We start from the raw sequence: 23,052 nt of genomic DNA, 5'->3' as shown, positions 1-23,052 counted from the left end.
TAGGACTTCAGTAGTCAGCAATGGGGTTCAAGGAGAGCATTTCACTCAGAGGGAAGACATGGAGGAAAGGCATAGAGACAGGTGTGTTAAGGAAGTGGTACCTGGACCAGGTTCTTGGAATAGGGAAATGTGGTAGGGGAGAGGGGAAATGGACAGGAGACACTTTGGGAAAGACCTGCTATGTCGTGTGTTGAAGGTTTACAGTTAGCAGTTAATAACCCTGACCCTTCTGAATTGTTCCCAGTAGGAATAGTCTCGAGGACACAAATGGGGAATCACAGGGTCAACTTTATCAGCTCTACTAAAGAAGGTGCCTCCCTTTTTTGAAGGTATATGAGTTGAGTGAGCTGGGATTTGAATGTAGACCACAGGTCATCTGGCTCCAGAATCTGTACTGTTAACCTTTCTGCTATACTACAGCTATGACAGGGAGCAGAGCCATAGTAGCAGAGCCTACTATGGTACTAGACTGAGTTCAAATCCTCATTCTGCTACTTGAGGGCAAAAGTTACTTGGCTTCTCTGAGTCATGGTTTCCCCATCTGTACAATGAGGATATCAGTGGTACCTAACTCATAGGGCTGTTGCGAGGAGTAAGTGCGTTAGTATTTGTGATGTGCATAGAACAGAGCCCGACACATAGTAGGCCCTGGGTAAGAGTTTGTTAAAGAAATATGTTGCCTTGTTATGGGCTCCAGTAGAAATGTGCAGAGAAGATAAGGGTCCCCCTATATATCTATAGAGTTTAACGGCTAAGACTTTTGATCCCCAGGGCGTGGCTATCTCCGTAGGGACAGAACTCAGCAGCATACCACAGTGGTCTGCACCCATCTTCCTGTGGTCACCCTATACCATCCATTGCTTCTGAACAGAGGTGGACAAGTCAGCCTCTGTAGCCCTCCCCCACTCCCAAAGCTCTAAGATGCTACTCCAGTTAACTCCAAGGTCATGCTGCAGCCCAGGCCAAAAAGTCTCTCCCTTTTATATACCCGACTCCAACTGGGTCCAGCCATGTCACCCTGAAGAGCAAACTGGAATTTGCACACTGATTCCAACTAACAACATGAGACATGCCCCAACTTTGAACAATCAGAACTTCCCCCTTTTGTTAAATTTACAAAGAAGAAGTAAAGCCCAAAGTGAAACCGTCTTTCCTAAAAATATTAAATACTGAAAGTTAAGGTCCAAAATCCGTCTCTCTCCAGTTCTTTCTAGTTTGATGGACCTTGCTTATGTGCCTGGAAAGACATTCCGCAGCTCAAGGACGGGGAAGTATACCCATTTCTGGGAGCTCTGTATGCTTGCTCTTGATACCGTGTTGACCACTTTGACTTGCTTATTCCCAGGAGTCCCTCATTTCAGCAGGTGCTTGGGGAAATGCTAAGGAGGCTCCCCAGCTTCTTTTGGATAAGGGCAGTAGTGTGCTGGTAAATGTTTAAAACTGGTTCTCCAGTGGGTAGGGGTAAGCCCTGATATATAGCATTTGCTGATTTCCATGTAGTAAATACTGCCACCATAACCAATTTCAAGTTACCAACTTGACATCACTGAATGCAGGGTTAGGAAGAGATTTGCACAAATACTACTGGGTAAGAAAATCCTGGTGACCCTGAGTTGAGATCCTGGCTATTCTGAGTGCATGTCTTCCCTTTATGAAAGCACCTTCCAGAATGTTTTTAGTCCTGGACCCGTGCCTTTGGTGGGGAAGAAGAGGCTGAGGCCCCAAGAGGCCACAGAGCTGGGATTCAAACCCAGGACCCGGGCACCATGCCCAGTGATCATCCCACTAAGCACAGCTCCTTTCCCCTGTGGGAGCATCTCTCTCACCCCACCCCATGCCTAGGGCCTCAGGTGCCTCTGCGCTCTCTCCAACCTGTTCTCCAGGAAGGGTGTGATATTAGCAGTCACTTACACCTGAATGTGAATTTCCACCCCTGGGTTTTCTCTCCCACAGGTTCTTGCATTTTTAGGAGTGTGAATTCCTTAGTTTAGTGATTTCAGCTTCAGGGACTAGAAGAGGGAGAGATTCTTTTGGAACATGCCTCCAGAGATCATTTGGTGCTAAGCCACTTGAGAACTCTGCTTGTGACAGGAATAAGCCCTGTATGGTAGGAAGGCCAGTGCATACATAGCTCATATGCTAAGTATTTTCCATGACTCTACTCCATCCCCAGAATGTTATTGTTCTGTTGGCATCCATTAATATTCATATAATAATAATAACAGTTTTGAACAGTGGTTGAGAGCACAAAGTCCAGAGCCAGCCTGCTTAGGTTCAAATCCCAACTCTGCCATGAGACCTTGGGTGCATTATTTAATTTCTCTGTGCATTAGTCTCCTTGTGTATAAAGCAACAAGAATTACAGCCCTACCTCACGGGTTGTTAGGGACTTTAAATAAGTTAATGAACATAAAATACTTAGAACAGTACCTACACCATGTATAACAATAAGCACCATGTAAGGGTTAACTAATGTTCAGATCTGGGGTGTCTATAACTATCTTTAATCCATTTAACATCCCTGCAAGGTAGTAGTATTCTCCACATTTCAAGATGTTGAAAGAAACCCATGCTTAGAAAAGATGGGTGATTTGCCTGTGAATGTGCCCTTATAGGAGCCCTGGTGGCACAGTGGTTAAGAGCTCGGCTGCGAAACAAAAGGTCAGCAGTTGGAATCCACCAGCCGCTCTTTGGAAACCCTGGGGAGCAGTGCTACGCTGTCCTGTAGGTTTGCAATGAGTCGGAATGAGCTTCACGGCAACCGGTTTTTGGTTTGGTGCCCTTATAAGTGGCTTGAGTGGGAAGGGAGCCCTGGGTCTTTGACTGCCCCACACAGCTGTCTTTCCACACAGTGGCATCGAGGGCCTTCCCTGCTGCCACCTGTTTGTAGCTGTTGTTTCCTGCTGTCTAGTTGGCCCCAACTCATGGCAACACCATGCACAATGGAAGGAAATGCTGCCTGGTCCTGCATCATCCCCATGATCTGTTGTGGACTGGACCACTGTGATCCATAGAGTTTTCATTGGCTGATTTTTGGAAGTAGATCACCAGGCCTTTCTTCATAGTCTGTCTTAGTTTGGAAATTCCCCTGAAACCTGTTCAGCAGCATAGCAACATGCAATGCAATCCTCCACTGACAGATGGGTAGTGGCTGCACATGAGGCCCATGTGGTTAGCTTGATTTTTTTCTCCCCTTTTCAAGGTACATCATTCTCATGACACTCCAAGACCGGAATGAGAAGCTCTTCTACCGAGTGTTGACCTCAGACGTGGAGAAGTTCATGCCAATCGTCTACACGCCCACCGTGGGGCTGGCCTGTCAGCAGTATGGCCTGGCCTTCCGCAGGCCCCGGTGAGCCTTCGTGAGGGTCGGGGGTGAGGGCTTAGTTAGGGGGTTGTTTAATCTCATAGAAGGGAATAAATTCTTTTCACCTTCCTTGCTTATTAGTTGCAACTCTGGGAACTAACTCTTGCTTGGTCAGTGGCCCAATAAGGAGACGTGTGGTTTTAAGCATTTGCTCAGGAAAATTACCCTATAAGCAGAGAAATGAGCTGAGGGTGTGTCTGGGCAGTGGGGGATAGCAGAGCTTCTCCACCACCAAATAATAAATGTCCAGAATGTTTTCAAAGCTGGTCTGAGAGATACTTCAGATTGTTTTTCTTTCATTATCTACCTGTCATCCCCTCCCCCCTGCTCTGGTCCTCCCTATAGTGCAGACAGCTTTCTTGCCAATTCAGCCAATGAATAATGGAGTGTTGGATACCAAAGACTGAATTCTTCTGCTAACTCAAAGAACCAGTATTCCTTCCTTTGGGCTTGACTCAGATGTCACTTAAAACGTCATTTTATTAGGCAAAAAATTGACACTACATTTTCTTTTAGAGCCAAAGAATTTGGGGGCATTTTTCTAAAGAGATCATTTGTTTTTTTCTTGGCAAGGTCATATATATATATATGTTGTCGTTGTGTTCTTGTTAGGTGCCGTCGTGTCAATTTTTGATTCACAGCGACCCCATGTGACAGAGTAGAATTGACCCATAGGGTTTTCTAGGCTGTAATCTTTACAGGAGCAGATCTCCAGGTCTTACAGAGCCACTCTGTGAGTTCAAACCACCAACCTTTCAGTTAGCAGCCAAGTGCTTTAACTGTTGCACCACCAGGGCTTGCTCTCTCTTTCTATAAGGAAAAATGGAAGGATTTTCAAAGGCTTCTCAATGCAATGTGCCTCACAGTTATAAACACATAGTTACATAGTTAGAGCACTAATGATAAAACAGCTCTGTCTGGGTTCATTATATGTAATGTAACATTGTTCTAGTCTGTGCTAGAATATTCTGGAGCCCTGGTGGCACAGTGGTTAGTTGCTCAGGCTGCTAACCAAACAATCGGCAGTTCAAATCCGCTAGCCGCTCCTTGGAAACCCTATGAAGCAGTTCTACTCTGTCCTACAGGGTGGCTGCGAGTTGGAATCAACTCGACAGCAATGAGTTTTTGGTTTTGGTTTATGCTATTGTCCCTGGGTAGTGCAAACGTTAATGCGCTCGGCTGCTAACCAAAAGTTTGGCAGTTTGAGTTCACCCAGAGACACCTCAGAAGAAAGCCCTGGCGATCTACTTCCAAAAAATCAGCCGTTGAAGACCATATGGAGCACAGTTCTACTCTGACACGTATAAGGTTGACATGAGTTGGAATCGACTGAACGACAGTTGGTTTTACACAGACATGTAATTTGCATTTAGGTAGAATTTATAAATCATGTGTTATATGAGGAACATGGACTTATCAAGCTGGAACATCTTTTGTTAATGTGCAAAAACAAGTGGCAGCTTTGAAGCCAGCATTTGGAGTGAGCGTTGCAGCCCACTCACAGGAAACCCCCATGCCCGTTCTCTTCTTTTCCTGGTCCACTGGAAGAATAGCAGAGCACAGAACATCAAATGTTGTCTTGATGGGGTGTCTGGCTGTTGAAGCAGACATGTCCTCATCACTCAGAATAGCCCCCATGCAGTCTGGTTGCAGCAGCCATGCCAGCTTTTGCAATCTCATGGGGCAGAGGGACTAGCACATCCTGCCAGAGCCCGATACCAGTTCTGGGCTTCAACCTACAACTTTCAACAGGAAAGAGACTCCTGTCCTCTTATGCTCATCCCCATGGAGATGTTAGGAGCTGATGATACATTTCTGAAGGATGCAGGGCTCCACTGACCTCCCATTTCCTGCTCAAAAATGGTCCTTCCAGGTCCTTCCTCCTGCACAGTGCAGATCAGCTCATGTCATTTCCCACCTCAAAGGCCTTCACCAGCCCTGAGGGCTTAAAGAATCAAGTCCAACACTTTGACAGAGCATTCTAAGCCCATCATGTTCTAGCCACACTGATCTTATTTTTCCTGCCCAAGTACACTGGGCATTTTCCTGCCTCCCTGCTTTTGGGCAATGCTGTCCCCTCTGCCTCAAATGTCCACTCCTCTTTCTCCACCCATTAAAAATCTGGATATACTTCAAGGTCCACCCCAAGTGTCAGCTTCTCTTTGGAGCCATCCCTGACCTTCCCCCAGGCCAACAGATCACTTCCTCCTCCATGCCCCCACAGTTCATTACACATACTTCTGTTTCATAGGAAGCCAGCAATTGGTCAAGCCAGAATTCTGACTGTGGAAATCAGGCCAGAATTCTGACTGTGGAAAATCAGGGAAGACTTCACCAAAAAGGTGCCATTTGAGCTGGGCCATGAAAGATGAATGCAAAGAATTGGGACAAAAAGCATTTGTCTGCAATGATCCAAGCATACCCCAACTTGCTAGAATGCATGGCCTTCCAGGATTTCATGGTAGGTGAAGCAAGAGAGTAGAGGGGCTGGGTAAGAGAACGGACCAGTGGTTCTGCCCAACAAAGAGGAAGTCCTTAGTCCCCTTCACACCACCCAAGGGGGTTGGATTAGTGGGAACCTATTTCAGACTCAGGTCCAGGCCCTGTCCACCAGGGGGATTCTCCAAGGGATCGGTGATGGACAGGGATTCAGCAACAGAGTTATGAGTCCATGTGGATAGAAACAGGGCCCTGCCAACCACTTGAGGTCAGGGAACCAGGTAACCCTGGGCAAGGGTAGAGTAAGGTGCCGCAGATGCTGGGCACATAATGTGGGAAAAAAAGCAAGTGACAGTCCCAACAGGGAACCTACAAATTAACTAGAATCGGAAGATAAGCATAATAATAACAACAGCTTACTACAAGCCAGGTGATATTCTAAAATCTTTACATATATTAACTTATTTAATTATCACAGCCACTCTAAGAGGAAGATACTATTATTATCCTGTTTGCAGATGAGAAATAACTTGCCTATGGTCACACAGCTATTAACTGGCAAAGCCAGGATTCAAACCCATGCAGTCTGGCCGCAGAGTGTGGGCAGGTAACCACTACCCTATGCTGCCTCTTATAGTTAAGGACCGTGCATATGTGGTGGGCATTCAGGAGTGGGGTGTCCTTGCAGCTCCAGGAATGCTTGATTGCCTGGGGGACTTTAGTAGGGATTGGCAGCTAATGTTTCCAGAGCTGCTTCTGGGAGGATTGATGCTCTGAGTGGAAGGTCCTGGGACCTGCAGCTGGATGGGGCTGAGGCAGGCATGGGCAGACTGAACTGACTTCTTGGATTGGTCCCTCACACACTTGGTATAGACTTCCCCCATATGTTTTTGCACGAACCATTCTTCACATGATTACCCAATTAAGTTATTTGACGTGACATTCTGAGCTGTTGCTCCAGGTTTCCATTTGGCTGCTTTCCAGGTGTTGATTCCACACCTGCCTTGCTCCTGAGGGAGATGAAAGTTTGGGCTCCACCCCAGCCCTCAGCTTCATCTGAGGCCTGGTCTGGAATGGCTTTATGGATTAGCATCTGAAGGGAGGACAGCCCTGAGGCCAAGAGGGAGACAGCCAGCTTCTTCTCAGTTTCTGAAATGATAAACATTCCTGCTAGGTTCCCTGGAACAATGGAGTCCTCTGTAAGAGGTCTGGCCCCCCACCAAAGCTAATCAGGTCCAGCCGATGCTAAAATTGAACCTCTGTAACATGCCTGTAGCTCTCCATCACCTCACAACCTGGAAGGAGGCGATGCCAGAGTATCTCAGGGGCACTGTCCTGAGCAGATGAGACACAGCAGAAGTTTCTGGGCTCGCTGGAGTCTCCCCTCCCCGATCCTACCTTGGCCCTGGCACATCCCATGTCCCATGCCTCCATGGGCCATGGATCCTGGCTACCCTGGCTTGAAGGAATGCTCTTGAAGGTTACTAGTGTATAACACAGAAGAGGTAAAAGCCAGAGGTAGTTGGCCTGGAGGCCAGGACAGAGCCCAACCAAGAGAGGGTGATACAGGGAGGAAGCCAATATGAGACAGTTGGCTGTCCAGCGTCAGTGAATACTTTCCCTCTCCTAGGCTGCCTCCCTATTGATCCAGCCCTGTCTTCACTCTCCTCAGCCTCTTGGGCTCCAAGGGATGCACACACCCTTGCAGACCTAACATTTCCCAGCCTCTGTGTGGGACCCATCTGTATTGGTGATGGAAGGGCTGGGTTGTGGATCATGGAAAGAACAGGGACTTGAAAACCAGGTGGGCTTGGGCTTGAATCTCAGCTCCTGGTGACTTTTTTTTTTTAAAGAACAATAACAAGGCTTTATTTTTAAATTATGTAGAATATGAACAAGGGTTCTGAGATGGCAATTCTGGATGGCAGTGGGTATCCCACCTGCTCCAAGATTGGAGGAAAACAGGCCAAGGGCCTCCCACTTCTGCCACGAAGTCTCTGACTGCTGGTACCTGCCCAGCTGACAGCCTCAAACCAGGGCTTCGAACCAGTTCTTTTCGGTTCGACCCCCTGCTGAGAATTTGCCTTTCCACCTCAGATATATTGAATTCGGAGTCTACATTTTAGCAAGATCCCCAGGTGGAAAGGCAAATTCTCAGCAGTGGTTCAAACTGGAAAGAACTGGTTGGAAGCCCAACATTTTCATCCCTTCTTCTCTCTCACCCCTATCCCCGTAAAAGAGTGTGGCTAATGCTTACACTCATCTGCCTGCATTTCCTGTTGCCAGCTCACCACATCTCGTGAGTCCTTGCCTCTTTTTTCTGCGCTGGAACCCATTTGTCTTCAACCACCACAGCACACACACACCCCACAGAGGGACCCCCTGGAACACCAATCAAACACCTGTGCTTCCTAAATGTCACAGGCCTCTAACAGTTGGAGTCAATTTCTAGCCATACACAGGAATAGTTCCTCCCTTGACCAGTGGGTGCCAACATCTTGACAAAAGCCACACTGAAAAACAAAGACCACCTTATCTCAGCTGATGGGAAGGCCCTGACACCCAGGGCACAGTCTCTGAGCACATCACAATCTGGATTGCAGCACAGAAATCCTGCAAGGATTGGGATTATCACCCCTGCCTCCTCCCTATCCTCAGGGCTTCAAAAGTGCTGATTCCTTTGGCCAAGCCTACACCACATCCAATTACACCCAGACTCCTCTGCCAAACTGTTTCAGCTGTGCGACTGGAAAGGCTTGAGTAGAGCAAGCACAAAGTCTGCAGCTGGGTCTGGTTAGCTTGCATCTGGCAATTTTGGTCCTTCAGCCATGGGTTATGGAAAAACACTGGGTTAGGAGTCAGAAAACCTGGGCTCTAGCCCTTACTCAACCACCTTTCTGGCCATGACTCCTCAGCAAGTCACTTAGCTCTTTAGTCTCGAGTAAAAGTGGCAGGGGATGTGATCTCTCCAGTTCTGACAATTTATGATCTAATAACCCAAACTCTATAACCAAGTCAGAAATGCAATCCTTAAGGGAGCTACAGTTGCATTATGTAGCTGAGCCGGTTTGCCCACTTATAAAATTCAGATGGCTGAATTCCAACAGTGGTTGTCAACACTGGCTCTGCATTCAAAGCATCTGGAGAGCCTTTAAGAAATACCACTGCCCCATCCCAGATTAATTACATCAGAATCCCTGAGGTGGGGCCCAGGCAGCTTTAGCTGTCCAAAGCTCCCCAGGTGATTCTAATGGGCAGTCAGGGCTGAGAATCACTGAGCCAGGTAATGTCTGAAGTTCCTTCCAGCTGGGATCTTGTGTGACTCCCAGGGAGTTGATAAGGTGCAGCCCCAATTGTCCAGGCCACCCCAGCCAGACAGCATACCTGAGGATTAGGGTCCTGATAATATAGCAGGATATTCATATCCAACTCAAACCCTCAGCAAGCCAAATTGTTGAACCCCAGTGCCAAGTTCCTTCATGTCTCATTCACAGGGTTATTGGAAGAAGAGGGGTGGGGAGCCTCACATTTGCATTCCTCCTCCCTCCGCCAATTTTCTCTTGAAGCTGCACCCTCTCCGAAGCTGCGTACACACCCTCTTGACTCTCCTGTGTTACCCACCTTGTAATGGTAATAGCTGCCCACTATCCTATGCCAATAATTGATTAGTCTCAGGAGAAAGCATCAGACTCAGGAGGAACCAGCCATTTGGGTGAGCATGTGACCCCTGACCTGTGTGTCCTGGCTCCCAAAAATGAGCTGGGTCAGCTGGATTCCCTTACAGAAATTTGAACTGAGACATGGAAAAAGTTACATGGAAAGAAGTTTCCAGTTAGGAGGGGAAATTAAGGCAATAGGGATGCTGTGGTTTAAATACTATACTTTAGAGACAGGTCAGGGTAGACCAAAGACAAATGTCAACTATGGAGGAGGAAGTAGGAAGTAAAGGAAGCAATTTGTGGAGAGAGGAGAACAGGGCAGGCAGGGGAAAGAGAGAGTTAAAAAACACAGAGGCAGAGAGGGATTGGTCCCCAGAGCTGCCTCAGTTCATGACAGCTTTCCACTTCCAGTTCCTGTTCACACATTTATAATAAACCTTTTTTCTTGGGAGGTAGCTTAAGTGAACCTCTGCCTTAGGTAACTGGTAGACCCAAACTGAAACAGAGCTATGAAAGCAGGTGGATCTGATTAGTGCCCTAAATCCCTTGTTAACAGGTTGGACGTGCCTAACAGATTAAAGCTGTGGTTCGCAAACGTTAACGAGCATTAAAATTACCTGGAGGGCTTGTTAAAACACAGTATCAGCAAGTCTGGCGCCAGATAATTTACATATCTAACTATTTTCCAGGTGGTGCTGATCTGCTGGTGCAGGGCCTGCACTTTGAGAACCCCTGGGTTAAAGGCTAGCGAAAGGTAGCTCACTGAAGATGTAGACCATCGAAAGGAAGCAAAAGTAGATACTTCCTGGCCCCACTGTGCATTAGTAGAAAGATCTGGGAGCCCTGAGACATGGGTTCTGGTTCCAATTTTTGTCACCAACTAGCACTGTGACCCTCAGTAAATCTCCTGTTGGGGCCTCAATTTCCTCATCTATAAAATGAGAAGATTTTACTAGGTGATCTTGGGGGCTTCTTCCAACCCTGATATTCTCTAATATTTTGTGGACCTAAAACGAGCAGATTAGAGCACTTGGGCAATAAATTTGCCTCTAAGGTTTCTGGCATTTAAGGGAGAAAAAATGCAGAAGTAGATGAAAACACATACCTTTCATTTTCTGACAAGAAAAAGCTTGCAGGTTTATCTGCAAAGTGTCCTTTTTGCTGAGAGCTCCGATTCACTTATGGGCACCTTCCCAGACACACCAGCTAGGCAGTCCAGAATCTGTCATGGACTCTGTGGTGCCATGGCTTGGGAGCTGGTGCTGAGATAGATCTAAGGAAGATGCCATGAGAAGCGTGAGGTGCTCAGCTATTACTTGACACAATTGTCATGTGGAGTCAGTTAAGTTGTGTTTGGATCCCAAATCACAGAAATGCTTTGGAACAGAGGAGTAGAAGAGGATTATTTGGGTTTGTGTCTGAATTACATGGGTTTTAATCACTAAGGGAATGGGTTTATTCTGTGTGTGTGTGTGTTTTAGGTGAAGGTTTACAGAGCAAATTAGTTTCCCATTCAATAGTTTATACACAAATTGTTCTGTGACATTGGTTGCAATCCCTGCAATGTGTCAGCACTCTCCTCATTACCACCTTGAGTTCCCCATTTCCATTCTTCTGATTTTCCTGCCCTTTCCTGCCTTCTCATCATTGCTTTTGGGCAGATGTTGCCCTTTTGGTCTCATGTAGATGGTTGTTCTAAGGAGCACATTCCTCATGTACATTATTTATTTACAGGCCTGTCTATTATTTGGCTGAAAGATGATCTCTGGGAATGGCTTCAGTTCCAAGTTAGAAGGGCACCTAAGGGCTTTCATCTCATGGGGGTTCCTCCAGTCTCTCTCAGACCAGTAAATCTGGTCTTTTTTATGAATGTGATTTTGTTCTATATTTTTTCCCACTCTAATCGGGACCTTCTATTGTGATCCTAGTCAGAGAGATCAGTAGTGGTAGTTGGGCACCAACTAGTTCTTCTGGTCTCCGGCTAGTGAAGGCTGTGGTCAGTTAGTCCTTTGGACTAATTGTTTCCTTGAGTTTTTGGTTTTCTTCACTCTCCTTTGCTGCAAACAGAAAGAGACCGAGTTGTATCTTAGATGGCTGCTCGCAAGCTTTTAAGACCTCAGATGCTACTCACTAAAGTAGGATGTAGAACGTTGTCTTTATGAACTATGTTATGCCAATTGACCTAGATGTCCCCTGAGACTATCATTCTTAGCCTTCAAGCCCAGTAACTCAGTCCTGCAAGGTGTTTGGTCATATATAGGGTGTTTCCATGACTGTGTCCCCTGTGTGCCATTAGATATATGAATATACATGCAGCATATACAAATATATATATAGAAATATCTACAGCCAAACCTACATGCGCATGTGGGTGTACTCCCATATGCCCTCCCACACCTATTCAGCATACTTATCTACCTCTGTATCCTCTAATAAATTCTTATTTGTTCTTACTGTTGTTGAAGGATTATGTATGTTATAGTATTTATCATCGTTGCCTTTTATTTTTGCATACCTCTCAGTGTCCTCACTTGCCTTGGTCATGTTGTGCTGACGTCTCCCATATTATGTACTGTCTTTCCCTTCACCAGAGTTAACACGTGTCTACTCTCTAGTTAGTGATTTTCCCTCCCTCCCCCTCCCATCATTGGTAACTATCAAAAAATATTTCTTTCTGTGTGTAAACCTTTTCTTGACTTTTTATAATAGTGGTCTCATACAATATTTGTCTTTTTGTGACTGACTTATTTCACTCATCATAATGTCCTCCAGATTCATCCATGTTGTGAGATGTTTCACAGATTCATCATTCTTTATCATTGCATGTATGTACCAGTTTGTTTATCCATTCATCCGTCAGTGGGCACTTAGGTTGTTTCTATTTTTTTGCTGTTGTAAATAATGCTGTGGATGAACATAGGTGTGCATATGTCTATTTGTGTCATGGCTCTTATTTCTCTAGGGCATATACCTAGGAGTAGAATTGCTGGATCATATGATATTTCTATTTCTAGCTTTTTAAGGAAGCACCATACCATTTTCCACAGTGGTTAAACCATTTTACATGCCCACCAACAGTGTATAAGAGTTCCAGTCTCCCCACAACCTCACCAGCATTTGTTGTTTTTTGGTTTTTTTTTAAATCAGTGCCATTGTTGTCAGGGTGAGATGGTATCTCATTGTAGTTTTGATTTGCATCTCTCTAACATCTAATGATGGCAAGCATCTTTTCATGTATTTTTTAGGCGCCTGAATGTCTTCTTTGGTGAATTGTCTGTTCATGTCCTTTACCCATTTTTTAATTGGGTTGTTTATATTTTTGTTGTTGAGGTGTTGATGTTTTCTATAACTTTTAGAAATTAAACTCTTGTCAGGTATGTCCTAGCCAAAAATTTATTCCCAGTCTGTAGGTTCTCTTTTTACTCTTTTGGTGAAGTCTTTTGATGAGCATAAGTGTTCGATTTTTAGGAGCTCCCAGTTATCTAGTTTATCTTCTTCTGTTTGTGTGTTTTTAGTTATTTTTGGTATTCTATTTATGCCATATATTAGGGCCCCTAGTGTTGTCCATAGTTTTTCTTCCATGATCTTTATAGTTTTAGGTTTTATATTTAGGTCTTCGATCCACTTTGAGTTAGTTTTTGTGTAAGGTATGAGGTATGGATCTTCTTTCATTTTTCTGCAAATGGATATCCAGTTTTGCCAGCACCATTTGTGGGTTTATTCTTTTTTAGAGGAAGTTTTGAGATTTACACACAAAAAAGTGAGTTTGCACTTAATTGCATATGACCTGCCTGGGACTTCAGCATCTAGAAGGAGCAGCTTGCTCTGTGTGTTGGGCGGGAGGGGGAAAGAGGACACTCCTCAGCCATCCATGAATTTGGGTATAGGGGGCTTAGAGTGAAGGTGGGAATGGTTGAGCAGCCCCACACAAATGCAAAGGATTATATTTTCCTCGCTCAGGCTGGAGGCAGATGAGCCTTATTAACTAGAACAGGATGTTCTGGGTTTGACTTCCTTTTATTTAAAGGCAGATTTCCCTGGTGATTTAAACAAACTGATTTTTGTTTCTTTTTTATCTGGCACTGTCCTTGTTCCTTCCTTGTCCCTGGCAATCCAGCCAATAGTGATCAAAAGAATAGATGTGGGAACAATTTCCTTACCCTGAGAAGGAAACACATACGTAAAGGCAAGAGTTGAGTAGACCTTTCCTCAGATAACCTTGATCTCCCATTAATCTGTAAAATGCACTAAAGGATGTGTTTCCTCAAGCTAAGCTTAGTCCAAATAGAGGAGAAACTATAAGCACTGCAAATGTTTTGAAACATTCTGGGCTAAAGTAAGGATCATTGTTGTAGTATTTTTTGAAGCCTGCTTTGCCAGGAAAGAACCCCACCACCAACTGGCCAGTCCCTAAAATCCATTATTATATTCATGCCCTTGTGTTAGTCCATTGCATCTCCAGGTATCCCCTCAAATTTCTCATGTACCCTGAAGGAGTAACATCAGAAACTTTATATATGAACTAGTTTTTGAAACTCTTAAGCTAGTGCCTCCCAAGACGATAGGGATTGGGAGTCAGGAAGGGGTAGCTTTTATATGAATAGAAGGATAGGAGGCACTAGATCAGGAAGGACCTATCTGGGGTGCTGACAAGGGAACAAGGCTCATCACAGTGTGAACCAACGTGATGTTGTCATGCAGGATTACTGGAAGGGAGTATGTAGAAAGGCTGAAAGGAATTTGGATGGTAGAAGATGGATTTTTCCAACTTCACACAATTTCTGTGAGCTCTTCTCCCGAACTACAAGCTTTGGGGGTGGGGGTGGGGAGGGGGGACTATGTCTTACTCTTCCCTGTATCTCCTGTGGTGCCCAGCATAGCACCTTCAAGCACCCACCATAGAGAGCACAGACTGCCTTCTGATTACATTCAAGAAGTATTGATTAAGCACCATCTTTATGGTTGGCCACTACAAGTACGTGGAAGATCCAAATGGAACAAGAAGTTTATTCATAGTGCCTGTCCTTGAGGGGTTTATGGCCCAACTCAAGTGAGGAGCAATTCTTCGGAAATATAAGCCAGTGAGTCAATGAGTGAGATGTGGTATGGATTATTTAGTTTACTTTGTAGTGTTGAGATAATTCATTATTGTAAGAAATTGTTCCACTGAATTGTTGGTTCTTGATCTAAGCCTTGAAGAGAAGGATTTGGATTCACACTGGGAAGACAGTTCAGCATAGACCCTGGAATACAGGAGATAGCAACGAAGATTTATTGAAAGAGCTCCAAGCAGGAGGAACAGCAGAAGCAAGGCATGTAGCTGGGACAAGCCAAGAGTCATGGACTCTCAGGATTGGGAATGTAGAAGATACTGTTGTTTGCCATTTCCCCACTCCTTCCTCCTTCTCAGAGTCCCTGTGTGGTGTAAATGGTTAATGTGCTCAGCTGCTAACTGAAAGGTTGGCAGTTCCAGTCCACCCAGAAACACCGCAGAAGAAAGGCCTGGTGATCTACTTCTGAAAAATCAGCATTGAAAACCTTAAGGAGCACCGTTCTACTGTGACGCACATAGGGTTCACCATGAGTCAGAATCAACTTGACAACTGGTCTCTGTCCCCCTTAACAAAATTCTTATTTTTTGTCATTTATTCTTCTTCCCCCAGTTGGCCATTTGCTTTGCAGGAGTCTTGTTCCTTTCCAACACCAAGCAGTGGTTCCTAGTTAATCTCACCAGTCATAGTGGTCCTTTCCCCTTGCCAGTGACTGATTTAGGATAGATATGTGACCCAATTTTGGCCAGAGAGCTGTGAGGGGAATCTGCCAGAAGACTTCTGGGAAAGATTTTTCTCGTCATGAGCAGAGCACACTTCTTCCTCCCTGGATGTTTTCATGTTTGCCTGGAATGCCTGGAACTGTAATAATCACCCTGTAGTTGTAAGAGAAACAGCCTGAGGACCCAACCTATAATGCCAAGGATGGCAAAGTGGAAACATGGAGAGCCTGAGTCCTTGGTGACTATGTTGAGCCACTAAATTAACAAACCATGGAGCCACCTACCTCTGGATTTCTTGTTATCTGAAATAAATTTCCTTAAATTTCAGCCAGTTAAGTTTTTCTGTTAGCTATGGTTAAGAGCTCGGCTGCTAGCCAAAAGGTCGGCAGTTCATCCCTTCACCGAAGATGATCCTTGTCTACTATCTAGTTAGCGGATTCCCCTCACTCTCCCTCCCCAGGGAAGGACAACACACAATACAGGGGAAGTCAGCATACTTGGAGCAAAGCAAAAGCTAAGAAGTTTCTTGAACACATGCAAACACTTTGAGGGACAGAGTAGCTGGGTCTGGGGCCTGGGGACCATAGTTTCTGGGGCCATCTAGGTCAATTGGCATAACAAAGTTTATTAAGAAAATGTTCTGCATCCCACTTCGGTGAGTGGCATCTGGGGTCTTAAAAGCTTGCAAGCAGCCATCTGAAATGCATCAGTTAGTCCCAACCCACTTGGAGCAAAGGAGAATGAAGAAAACCAAAGACACAAGGAAAATATTAGCCCAAGAGACTAAAGGTCCACATAAACCAGAGACTCCATTAGCCTGAGACCAGAAGAACTAGATGATGCCTGGCTACTGCCAGTGATCGCCCTGCCCTGACAGGGAACACAACAGAGAGTCCTGGACGGAGCAGGAGAAAAGTGCGGAGCAGAGCTCAAATTCACATGAAAAGACCAGACTTAGTGGTCTGACAGAGACTGGAGGAATCCCCAAAACTATGGCCGCTGGACACTCTGTTAACCCAGAACTAAAATCATTCCTGAAGCCCACTCTTCAGACAAAGATTAGATAGGACTGTAAAACAAAAAATAATACACGTGAGGAGTAGGCTTCTTAGTTCAATCTGATACAGGAGACCAAATGGGCAGCTCCTGTCTGGAGGCAGGATAAGAAGACAGGAAGGGACAGGAACTGGTTGAATGGACACAGGGAACCTGGGGTGGAAAGGGGGAGTGTGTTGTCACATTGTGGGGATTGCAACTAATGTCACAAAACAATATATGTGCATAAATTTTTGCATGAGAACTTGAGCTGTAAACTTTCACCTAAAGCACAAACGAAAAAAGGCATTATAAGTAAATTTAACCTTGAAAAATTAAAAAAAAAAGGTCAGCAGTTTAAATCCACCAGCCGCTCCTTGGAAACCCTATGGGGCAGTTCTACTCTGTCCTATAGAGTCACTATAAGTCAGAGTTGACTCAACGGCAGTGAATTTGGTTTGGTTTATAGCTAAAAGCAGCTGCCTTTCTTCATGGGATGTTTGAGTTACCTCAGTCATATAACAGTGGCTCACATTTATTCACTCAGAGCTTCCAATGTGCCAGGCACTGTTCTAGATGCTTTACTCATTTGGTCCTCACAACCTCCCTTGGAAGTATATACTATTAATAAACCAGTAGCTGTTGGGTCAGCTCCAACTCATGAAGACCCCATGTGTGTCAGAGTAGAACTGTGCTTCATAGGATTTTCAGTGGCTGATTTTTCATAAGCAGATCACCAGGCGTTTCTTCTAAGGCACCTCTAGGTGGACTTGAACCGCCAACCTTTTGGTTAGCAGCCAAGTGCATTAACCATTTGCATCACCCAGGGATTCCATATACTATACTAGGCCCATTTTAATGCTGAAGAAAAGTAAGAGGTAAAGTAACCTCAAAAAGTTTACACATCCAGTACGTGATAGAGCCACAATTCAAACCCATGCCCCAGAGTGTACAAGTCTCCATTTCCTATCCTGTCTTTCATGAGCCTCTTCTCTCTGGTGATTGAGCATCTCCAAGGCAAAGGACTCACCACCACCTCAGCCTGTAGCATGTTCAGGGTTTGTAAGGAGCCCTCTCCATTGAGGGTAAGGAAGGTAAGGCTGCGTGTGAGGCGAAGTGAGGAGTTTGGATTGGGTTAGTTGGGGATCATAACACATTTTCGAGTGGCTGTGTGTGTGATAAAAGCATTTTTTGAGGAGGATAATTCTCAGAAGACTGAAGAGGAGAGTCCACAGGGAACTATTGTTATTAACTGAAGCAGGTAAGAAGGGTCTGACAGAGTCCTTCCTAGATGTGGAAATGAAGGGTGGAAACCCGGGACACTGAGAAAGAGAAATCTGTAGTATTTGGAGACCAGTTTGATGTGAAGATGAAAATGACAGAAGAATTGCCTGATTGTAAACTATGTCCTGGTGTACTGACAGTCATGGAAAGTTGAGCTGGGGCTCCAGAAATGAAACAATAAGCTGGCTTATAACCACAACTACTACTACTATTACTACTACAACTTCCTTTTATTGAATGGTCAGTACAGTGATAGTCATATTACCTTTATTATCTCTGAATCTCATAACAGCCCTAAGAAGTCAGAATATCTTATTATGCCCATGTCACGGATGAGGCTACAGAGTTCAGAGATAATGAGAGATTTGCTTGAGGTCATACAATAAGTGGCAGAATTCAAAACCAAGTCTACCTTATTTTAAAGTCTCTTTCTCCTTCCGTATTGGAATCTCTCTCATCCGGCATTGCTTAAACTCAGCATTTCTGAATCAGTCGTATGCTCACAAATATGACCCACCCCCACCCTACATGTTTCTTAGACTGAATGAAATTAGCAACAGGTATCTGCAGGAATCCTGTGTGCATCAGTCTGGGGCCGGAGCCCTCTGCAGGGAGATGGCATGAGATGGGACTATGGATTACAATGTCAAGTCAAGGTGCCCAGTTAGAGAGCCTTGGAAAGAAAGCTCGGGTTTGCACCTTGGGCAGGTTCTTCACACCTGCACAGGCACAACCTTGTAGTCATGCAGCACGTGCACGCCGAGGCTTCTGCTCCCATGATATTCCTTTGAGCTGGTGTCAGGGTATTTCATGACCACCACACTTTATAAAATCCCCCTGCACGTCCTGTGGAACACTCTAGCCAACGCAGATGCTACCATGTGCCCTGTGCAGCCTACTCCTGAGCTCTGCAGTGAGTTCTAAGGCAGGCTGAGGCATTTGCTTCCTGAGAGGCTTGGAAAACAGAGTCACATCTCTCCAGGAAGCCTTAGGTGGGGCACTGTCTGTAAACAGGTGGAATTGATTAGCTCTTAAGAGACCTTTGAGCTCTGCATTTTTGTGCAGGTTTGCCTACCTTTGCAACAGACAGTGACAGGACCTTCGGACTCTAGATCAACCACCTCAAACCAAGGTCTAAAGGGGAAGTGACACCCTCCCCACCAGGAGCACAAGTCAATGGAAATGGTAGGACTAGAACTCAGGTCTCCTGCTCTTATTCCAAAACTCTTTGCTCCTCTCTGTTGTGCATAGCAATATGTGTTCCTCCCACCATTTGAATCAAACTTAACTCACAGCTCTTGTATTTACATAGTGCTTTGAAGTTTTAGGGTGAGTTCACATACGACTGCCAACCACCCTGTAAAACATATAGGGAAGCCCTCTTTGCAGATGAGGAAATGGAGGATTCAAGAGGTTAAGTGACTCTTGTAAGAGACAGAACTGAACCTAAAGTTTGGAGCTCTCTGTTTGCAATCCAGGACTCCTTCCACTACTGGGCTGTAAGCTTCAGATGGGCAAGAGCCACATTAGTTTTGCTCCCCATTGTATACCCAGCACAGAGCCTGACACATGGTACTTATTAGATGGATAGAAGGATGAATGGAGAACAAACTTGGAGTCTTATTTTCCTAATGACTTCTAACAGAATCCCAGAGGAGTGAACTTCTATTGTCAGTGGCTCTGTACTTAAAGACAAAGAGCTATAACTATATAACTTTGTTTAAAATGTAGTCTGTCTTAATTTTTTTTTTAATGTTCATGTAAAAAGTGGTTCGATTCCTTTAAGAACCTTCTGTGTTACAAGCACAGGGCTTGTAACATAGCAGGCACACAGCAGATATTTCTGGAATTTAATTGAACTTAAAAGCTAGCTGGGGGATTATTCACAAAAGCCAAAAGGTAGAAATAACCCAAATGTCCACCAACAGATGAATGGATAGACAAAATTTAGCATATACATACAATGGAATATTATTCAGCCATAAAGAGAAATGAAGTTCTGATACATGCTACAATGTGGACGAACCTTGTAAACATTATACTGAGTAGAAGAAGCCAGTCACAAAAGGACAAATATTGTATTATCCCACTTACGTGAAATATCTAGAATAGACAAATGCATAGAGACAAAAGTTTATTAGTGGTTACCAGCGGCTGGTAGGGGGTTGGGAATGGGGAGTTACTGCTTACGGGGTACTGACTTTCTGTTGATGAAAAACTTTCAGAAGTGGATAGTGGTGATGTTTGCACAACATGGTGAAAGTAATTAATGCCACTGTATTGTACATGTAAAAATGGTTAAAATGGCAAATTTATATATGTATATATTACCACAATAATTAAAAAATGGCTAGGCTGTAGGGATAAAAGTAATTGCAGAGTTTCTACCTTTCTATGATAGTTAAAGAATAGACTTTATCCAAACTAACTTTATCCCCAAATCCAGGCCAATCAATTGGGAAGAAATAATAGCTACAGGGAATGAGTCATGACCTGCATTTCCAGGATTCTTGGTTTTTGAGAACTAATAATAGTATCCAATCTTCACCATAAATGAGGTCCAATAGGTTACCCTTGTCTACCAGTGCAGGATGGATCCTGGGTGAGCCAATCAGTGCTTCATGTGTGTAACCAAGTGGAGGAATATAGATGCAAAGTTGCCATGGTAACCTTTTTACTGTTTGGAAGAATAGATGGAGCTAGACTGAGCCTGCCTGGATTGTGAGAGGTTGGGAGTGCAGTAACAGTACTGAGGAGCAGAGAAAATTCTCTTTCTAGAAAAAGAAGGTTCAGGAATATGAATTCAGGTAATAATAGCACAAATATAGGTAAGGTGCTGGCTAACATAATTAAGGTAAGTAGGTAATTACTGATTTTGATTATTAAAAAAGGAAAACAGTGTTTTCAGAGTAAGCCTCTTCCTAGGCCAGTGGTTTTAAACTTCCAGATGTGAAAGAGTTCACCTATTAAAAATTACAGATGCCAGCTCCCTTTCCCAAGATTCTGGTTCATTGTGTCAAGAGTGAGGCCCAGTTTCTGCATTTTAAAAATGCCCCCAAATGATTCTCCTGCAGGAAGCTTATGGACCACCCAGGTAGCATGTAGACTGTATTTTCATAAACATTATCCTAAGTAAGCACAAAACCTCAGAGAGCAAACCCAAGCTGGAGCCAAAACAAATTTTCTCATCTTATGGAAAAACTTAGGGAGAATGAAGGCCATTTTATACTTAGTCCTAGTTTAAAAACAAAAACAGAGTTTAATTAGTAATTGATACCAGTTGAGTTTCCTGAATAAGCTACTTCAGCTTACACACAGTATTTTATTTAAATCATACCATCTACCATATTGTTGTTGTTGTGAGGTGCCGTGGAGTCAGTTCTGACTCATAGTGACCCTATGTACAACAGAACGGAACACTGCCCAGTCCTGCGTCATCCTCACAATGATTGTTATGCTTGAGCCCATTGTTGCAGCCACTGTGTCAATCCATCTCGTTGAGGGTCTTCCTCTTTTTCACTGACCCTCTACTTTACCAAGTATGAGGTACATCTACCATACATTTCACTAACTGGTAGAAGCAGCAGTTGTCCACTTTACCTGATGCCCTTTCCCCACCTTACCCAAATGCAAACTCCTTCTTACCCTTTAAAATCCATCTCAAATGTCTTCATCTCTTGCTACCTCCTTAGTCCCTATCCTCCCTCCCCCACTTGCAGAATTCTTTGCTCCCTCTTCCGCTGTCTGTCCACAGTGCCCTCTGCTAATACCTCTATTATAGAACTTAGCACATTATAATGCAGTAGTTTTTTACAGATTTGCTATATCACTGTCTGCTCTGTCAAACAGTGAGTTTAGCCGATAGTGTGTCTTATTCATCTTTGTGTCTTTGTCCTTTCCATTTTCTTAACTCCTAGTATGACAGTTGCCGTATAGTAGGATGGATGGATATAAACACCATGAAAAAAAGACTTTTTTTCTCTTTTGCTCACTGATATATCCCAAGTGCCTAAAACAGTGCCTGTTTCATAGAAGTGTTGGTTAAATAATTGTTGAATTAATGAATGAATGGGTGTTTTAGCTTGTACAAGCCACTAGAAAATAATGGGCCTGCTGTGTTTCTCAGCATAACAGTAAAAATATTTCATAGTGGCACAAATGTTGTTACAGTCCCCCAGACAGATTAAGATGGGCCTTGAGTGCCTGTTTTGAGATCCCTGTTTGATATTTCTGTCATTGAATGATTTGAGGGGTTGGCTGTATAGACCTAAGGAATTCTAATAGATAAAAAGCAGTAATATTGCAAACATATAGCTCATACCCACATAATTCAGATCAAGTCAACTTGTTATTTTGCCTTACTTATTACATTCCTCAGGAGCCCTGTTGGCACAGTGGTTAAGCACTTGGCTGTTAACCAAAAGGTCAGTGGTTTGAACCCACCAGCCACTCCACGGGAGAAAGATATGGCAGTCTACTTCTTTCTGTAAAGATTACAGCCTTGGAAACTCTATGGGGCAGTTCTACTCTGTCATATAGGGTCTCTGTGAGTTGGAATAGTCTCAAAGGCAGTGAGTATTACATTCCTTGCCATTAATGGTAAGCCTGGGATGAAAAAGATTCTCTAGGACAGTTTACATGAAATTGTTGTTGTTGTTAGGTGCTATCAAGTCGGTTCTGAGTCATTGTGACCCTGTGTACAACAGAACGAAACACTGCCCAGTCCTCCGACAGCCTCAGAATCATTGCTGTGTTTGAGCCCATTGTTGCAGCCACTGTGTCAATTCATCTCGTTGAGGGTCTTTTCTCTTTTTTGTTGACCCTCTACTTTACCGAGCATGATGTCCTTCTCTAGGGACTGGTCCTCCTGATAACATGTCCGAAGTATGTGAGATGAAGTCTCGCCATCCTTACTTCTAAGGAGCACTCTGACTGTACTTCTTCCAAGACAGATTTGTTTGTTCTTCTGGCAGTAGATGGTATAGTCACTATTCTTCGCCAGCACATAATTCAAAGGTATCAATTCTTCTTCGGTCTTTCTTATTCACTGTCCAGCTTTTGCATGCATATGAGGCAATTAAAAACACCATGGCTTGGGTCAGGTGCACCTTAGTCCTCAAAGTGACATTTTTGCTTTTTAACACTTTAAAGAGGTCCTTTGCAGCAGATTTGCCCAATCACATCGTTTGATTTCTTGACTGCTGCTTCCATGGGTGTTGATTGTGTATCCAAGTAAAATGAAATCCTTGACCACTTCAGTCATTTTTCCATTTATCATGATGTTGCTTATTGGTCCAGTTGTGAGGATTTTTGTTTTCTTTATGTTGAGGTGTAATCCATACTGAAGGCTGCCGTCTTTGATCTTCATTAGTAAGTGCTTCAAGTCCTCTTTGCTTTCAGCAAGCAAGGTTGCGCCATCCGCATATTACAGATTGTTAATGAGTCTACCTCCAATCCTGATGCCCCATTCTTCTTCATATAGTCCAGCTTCTTGG

At 44.2% G+C, this 23,052-nt stretch overlaps 1 protein-coding gene across 2 annotated transcripts in view; it reads left to right on the top strand.

Annotated features, from left to right (window-relative positions):
- The window catches only part of ME3 (malic enzyme 3), a 244,626-nt gene that overhangs the window by 126,951 nt on the left and 94,623 nt on the right, over positions 1–23,052 (top strand). For both annotated transcript variants that reach the window (XM_023739802.1, XM_004385527.2), the window contains one exon: positions 3,203–3,352. In XM_023739802.1, the coding sequence (XP_023595570.1) occupies positions 3,203–3,352 (150 nt within the window). The remainder of the gene's footprint in view (positions 1–3,202; positions 3,353–23,052) is intronic.

This window comes from Trichechus manatus, unplaced genomic scaffold (genome assembly GCF_000243295.1).
Source record: "Trichechus manatus latirostris isolate Lorelei unplaced genomic scaffold, TriManLat1.0 scaffold00140, whole genome shotgun sequence".
Taxonomy (NCBI): Eukaryota; Metazoa; Chordata; class Mammalia; order Sirenia; family Trichechidae; genus Trichechus; species Trichechus manatus.
The sequence above is the reverse complement of the archived record's forward strand: the minus strand, read 5'-3'. Positions and strand labels throughout refer to the sequence as shown.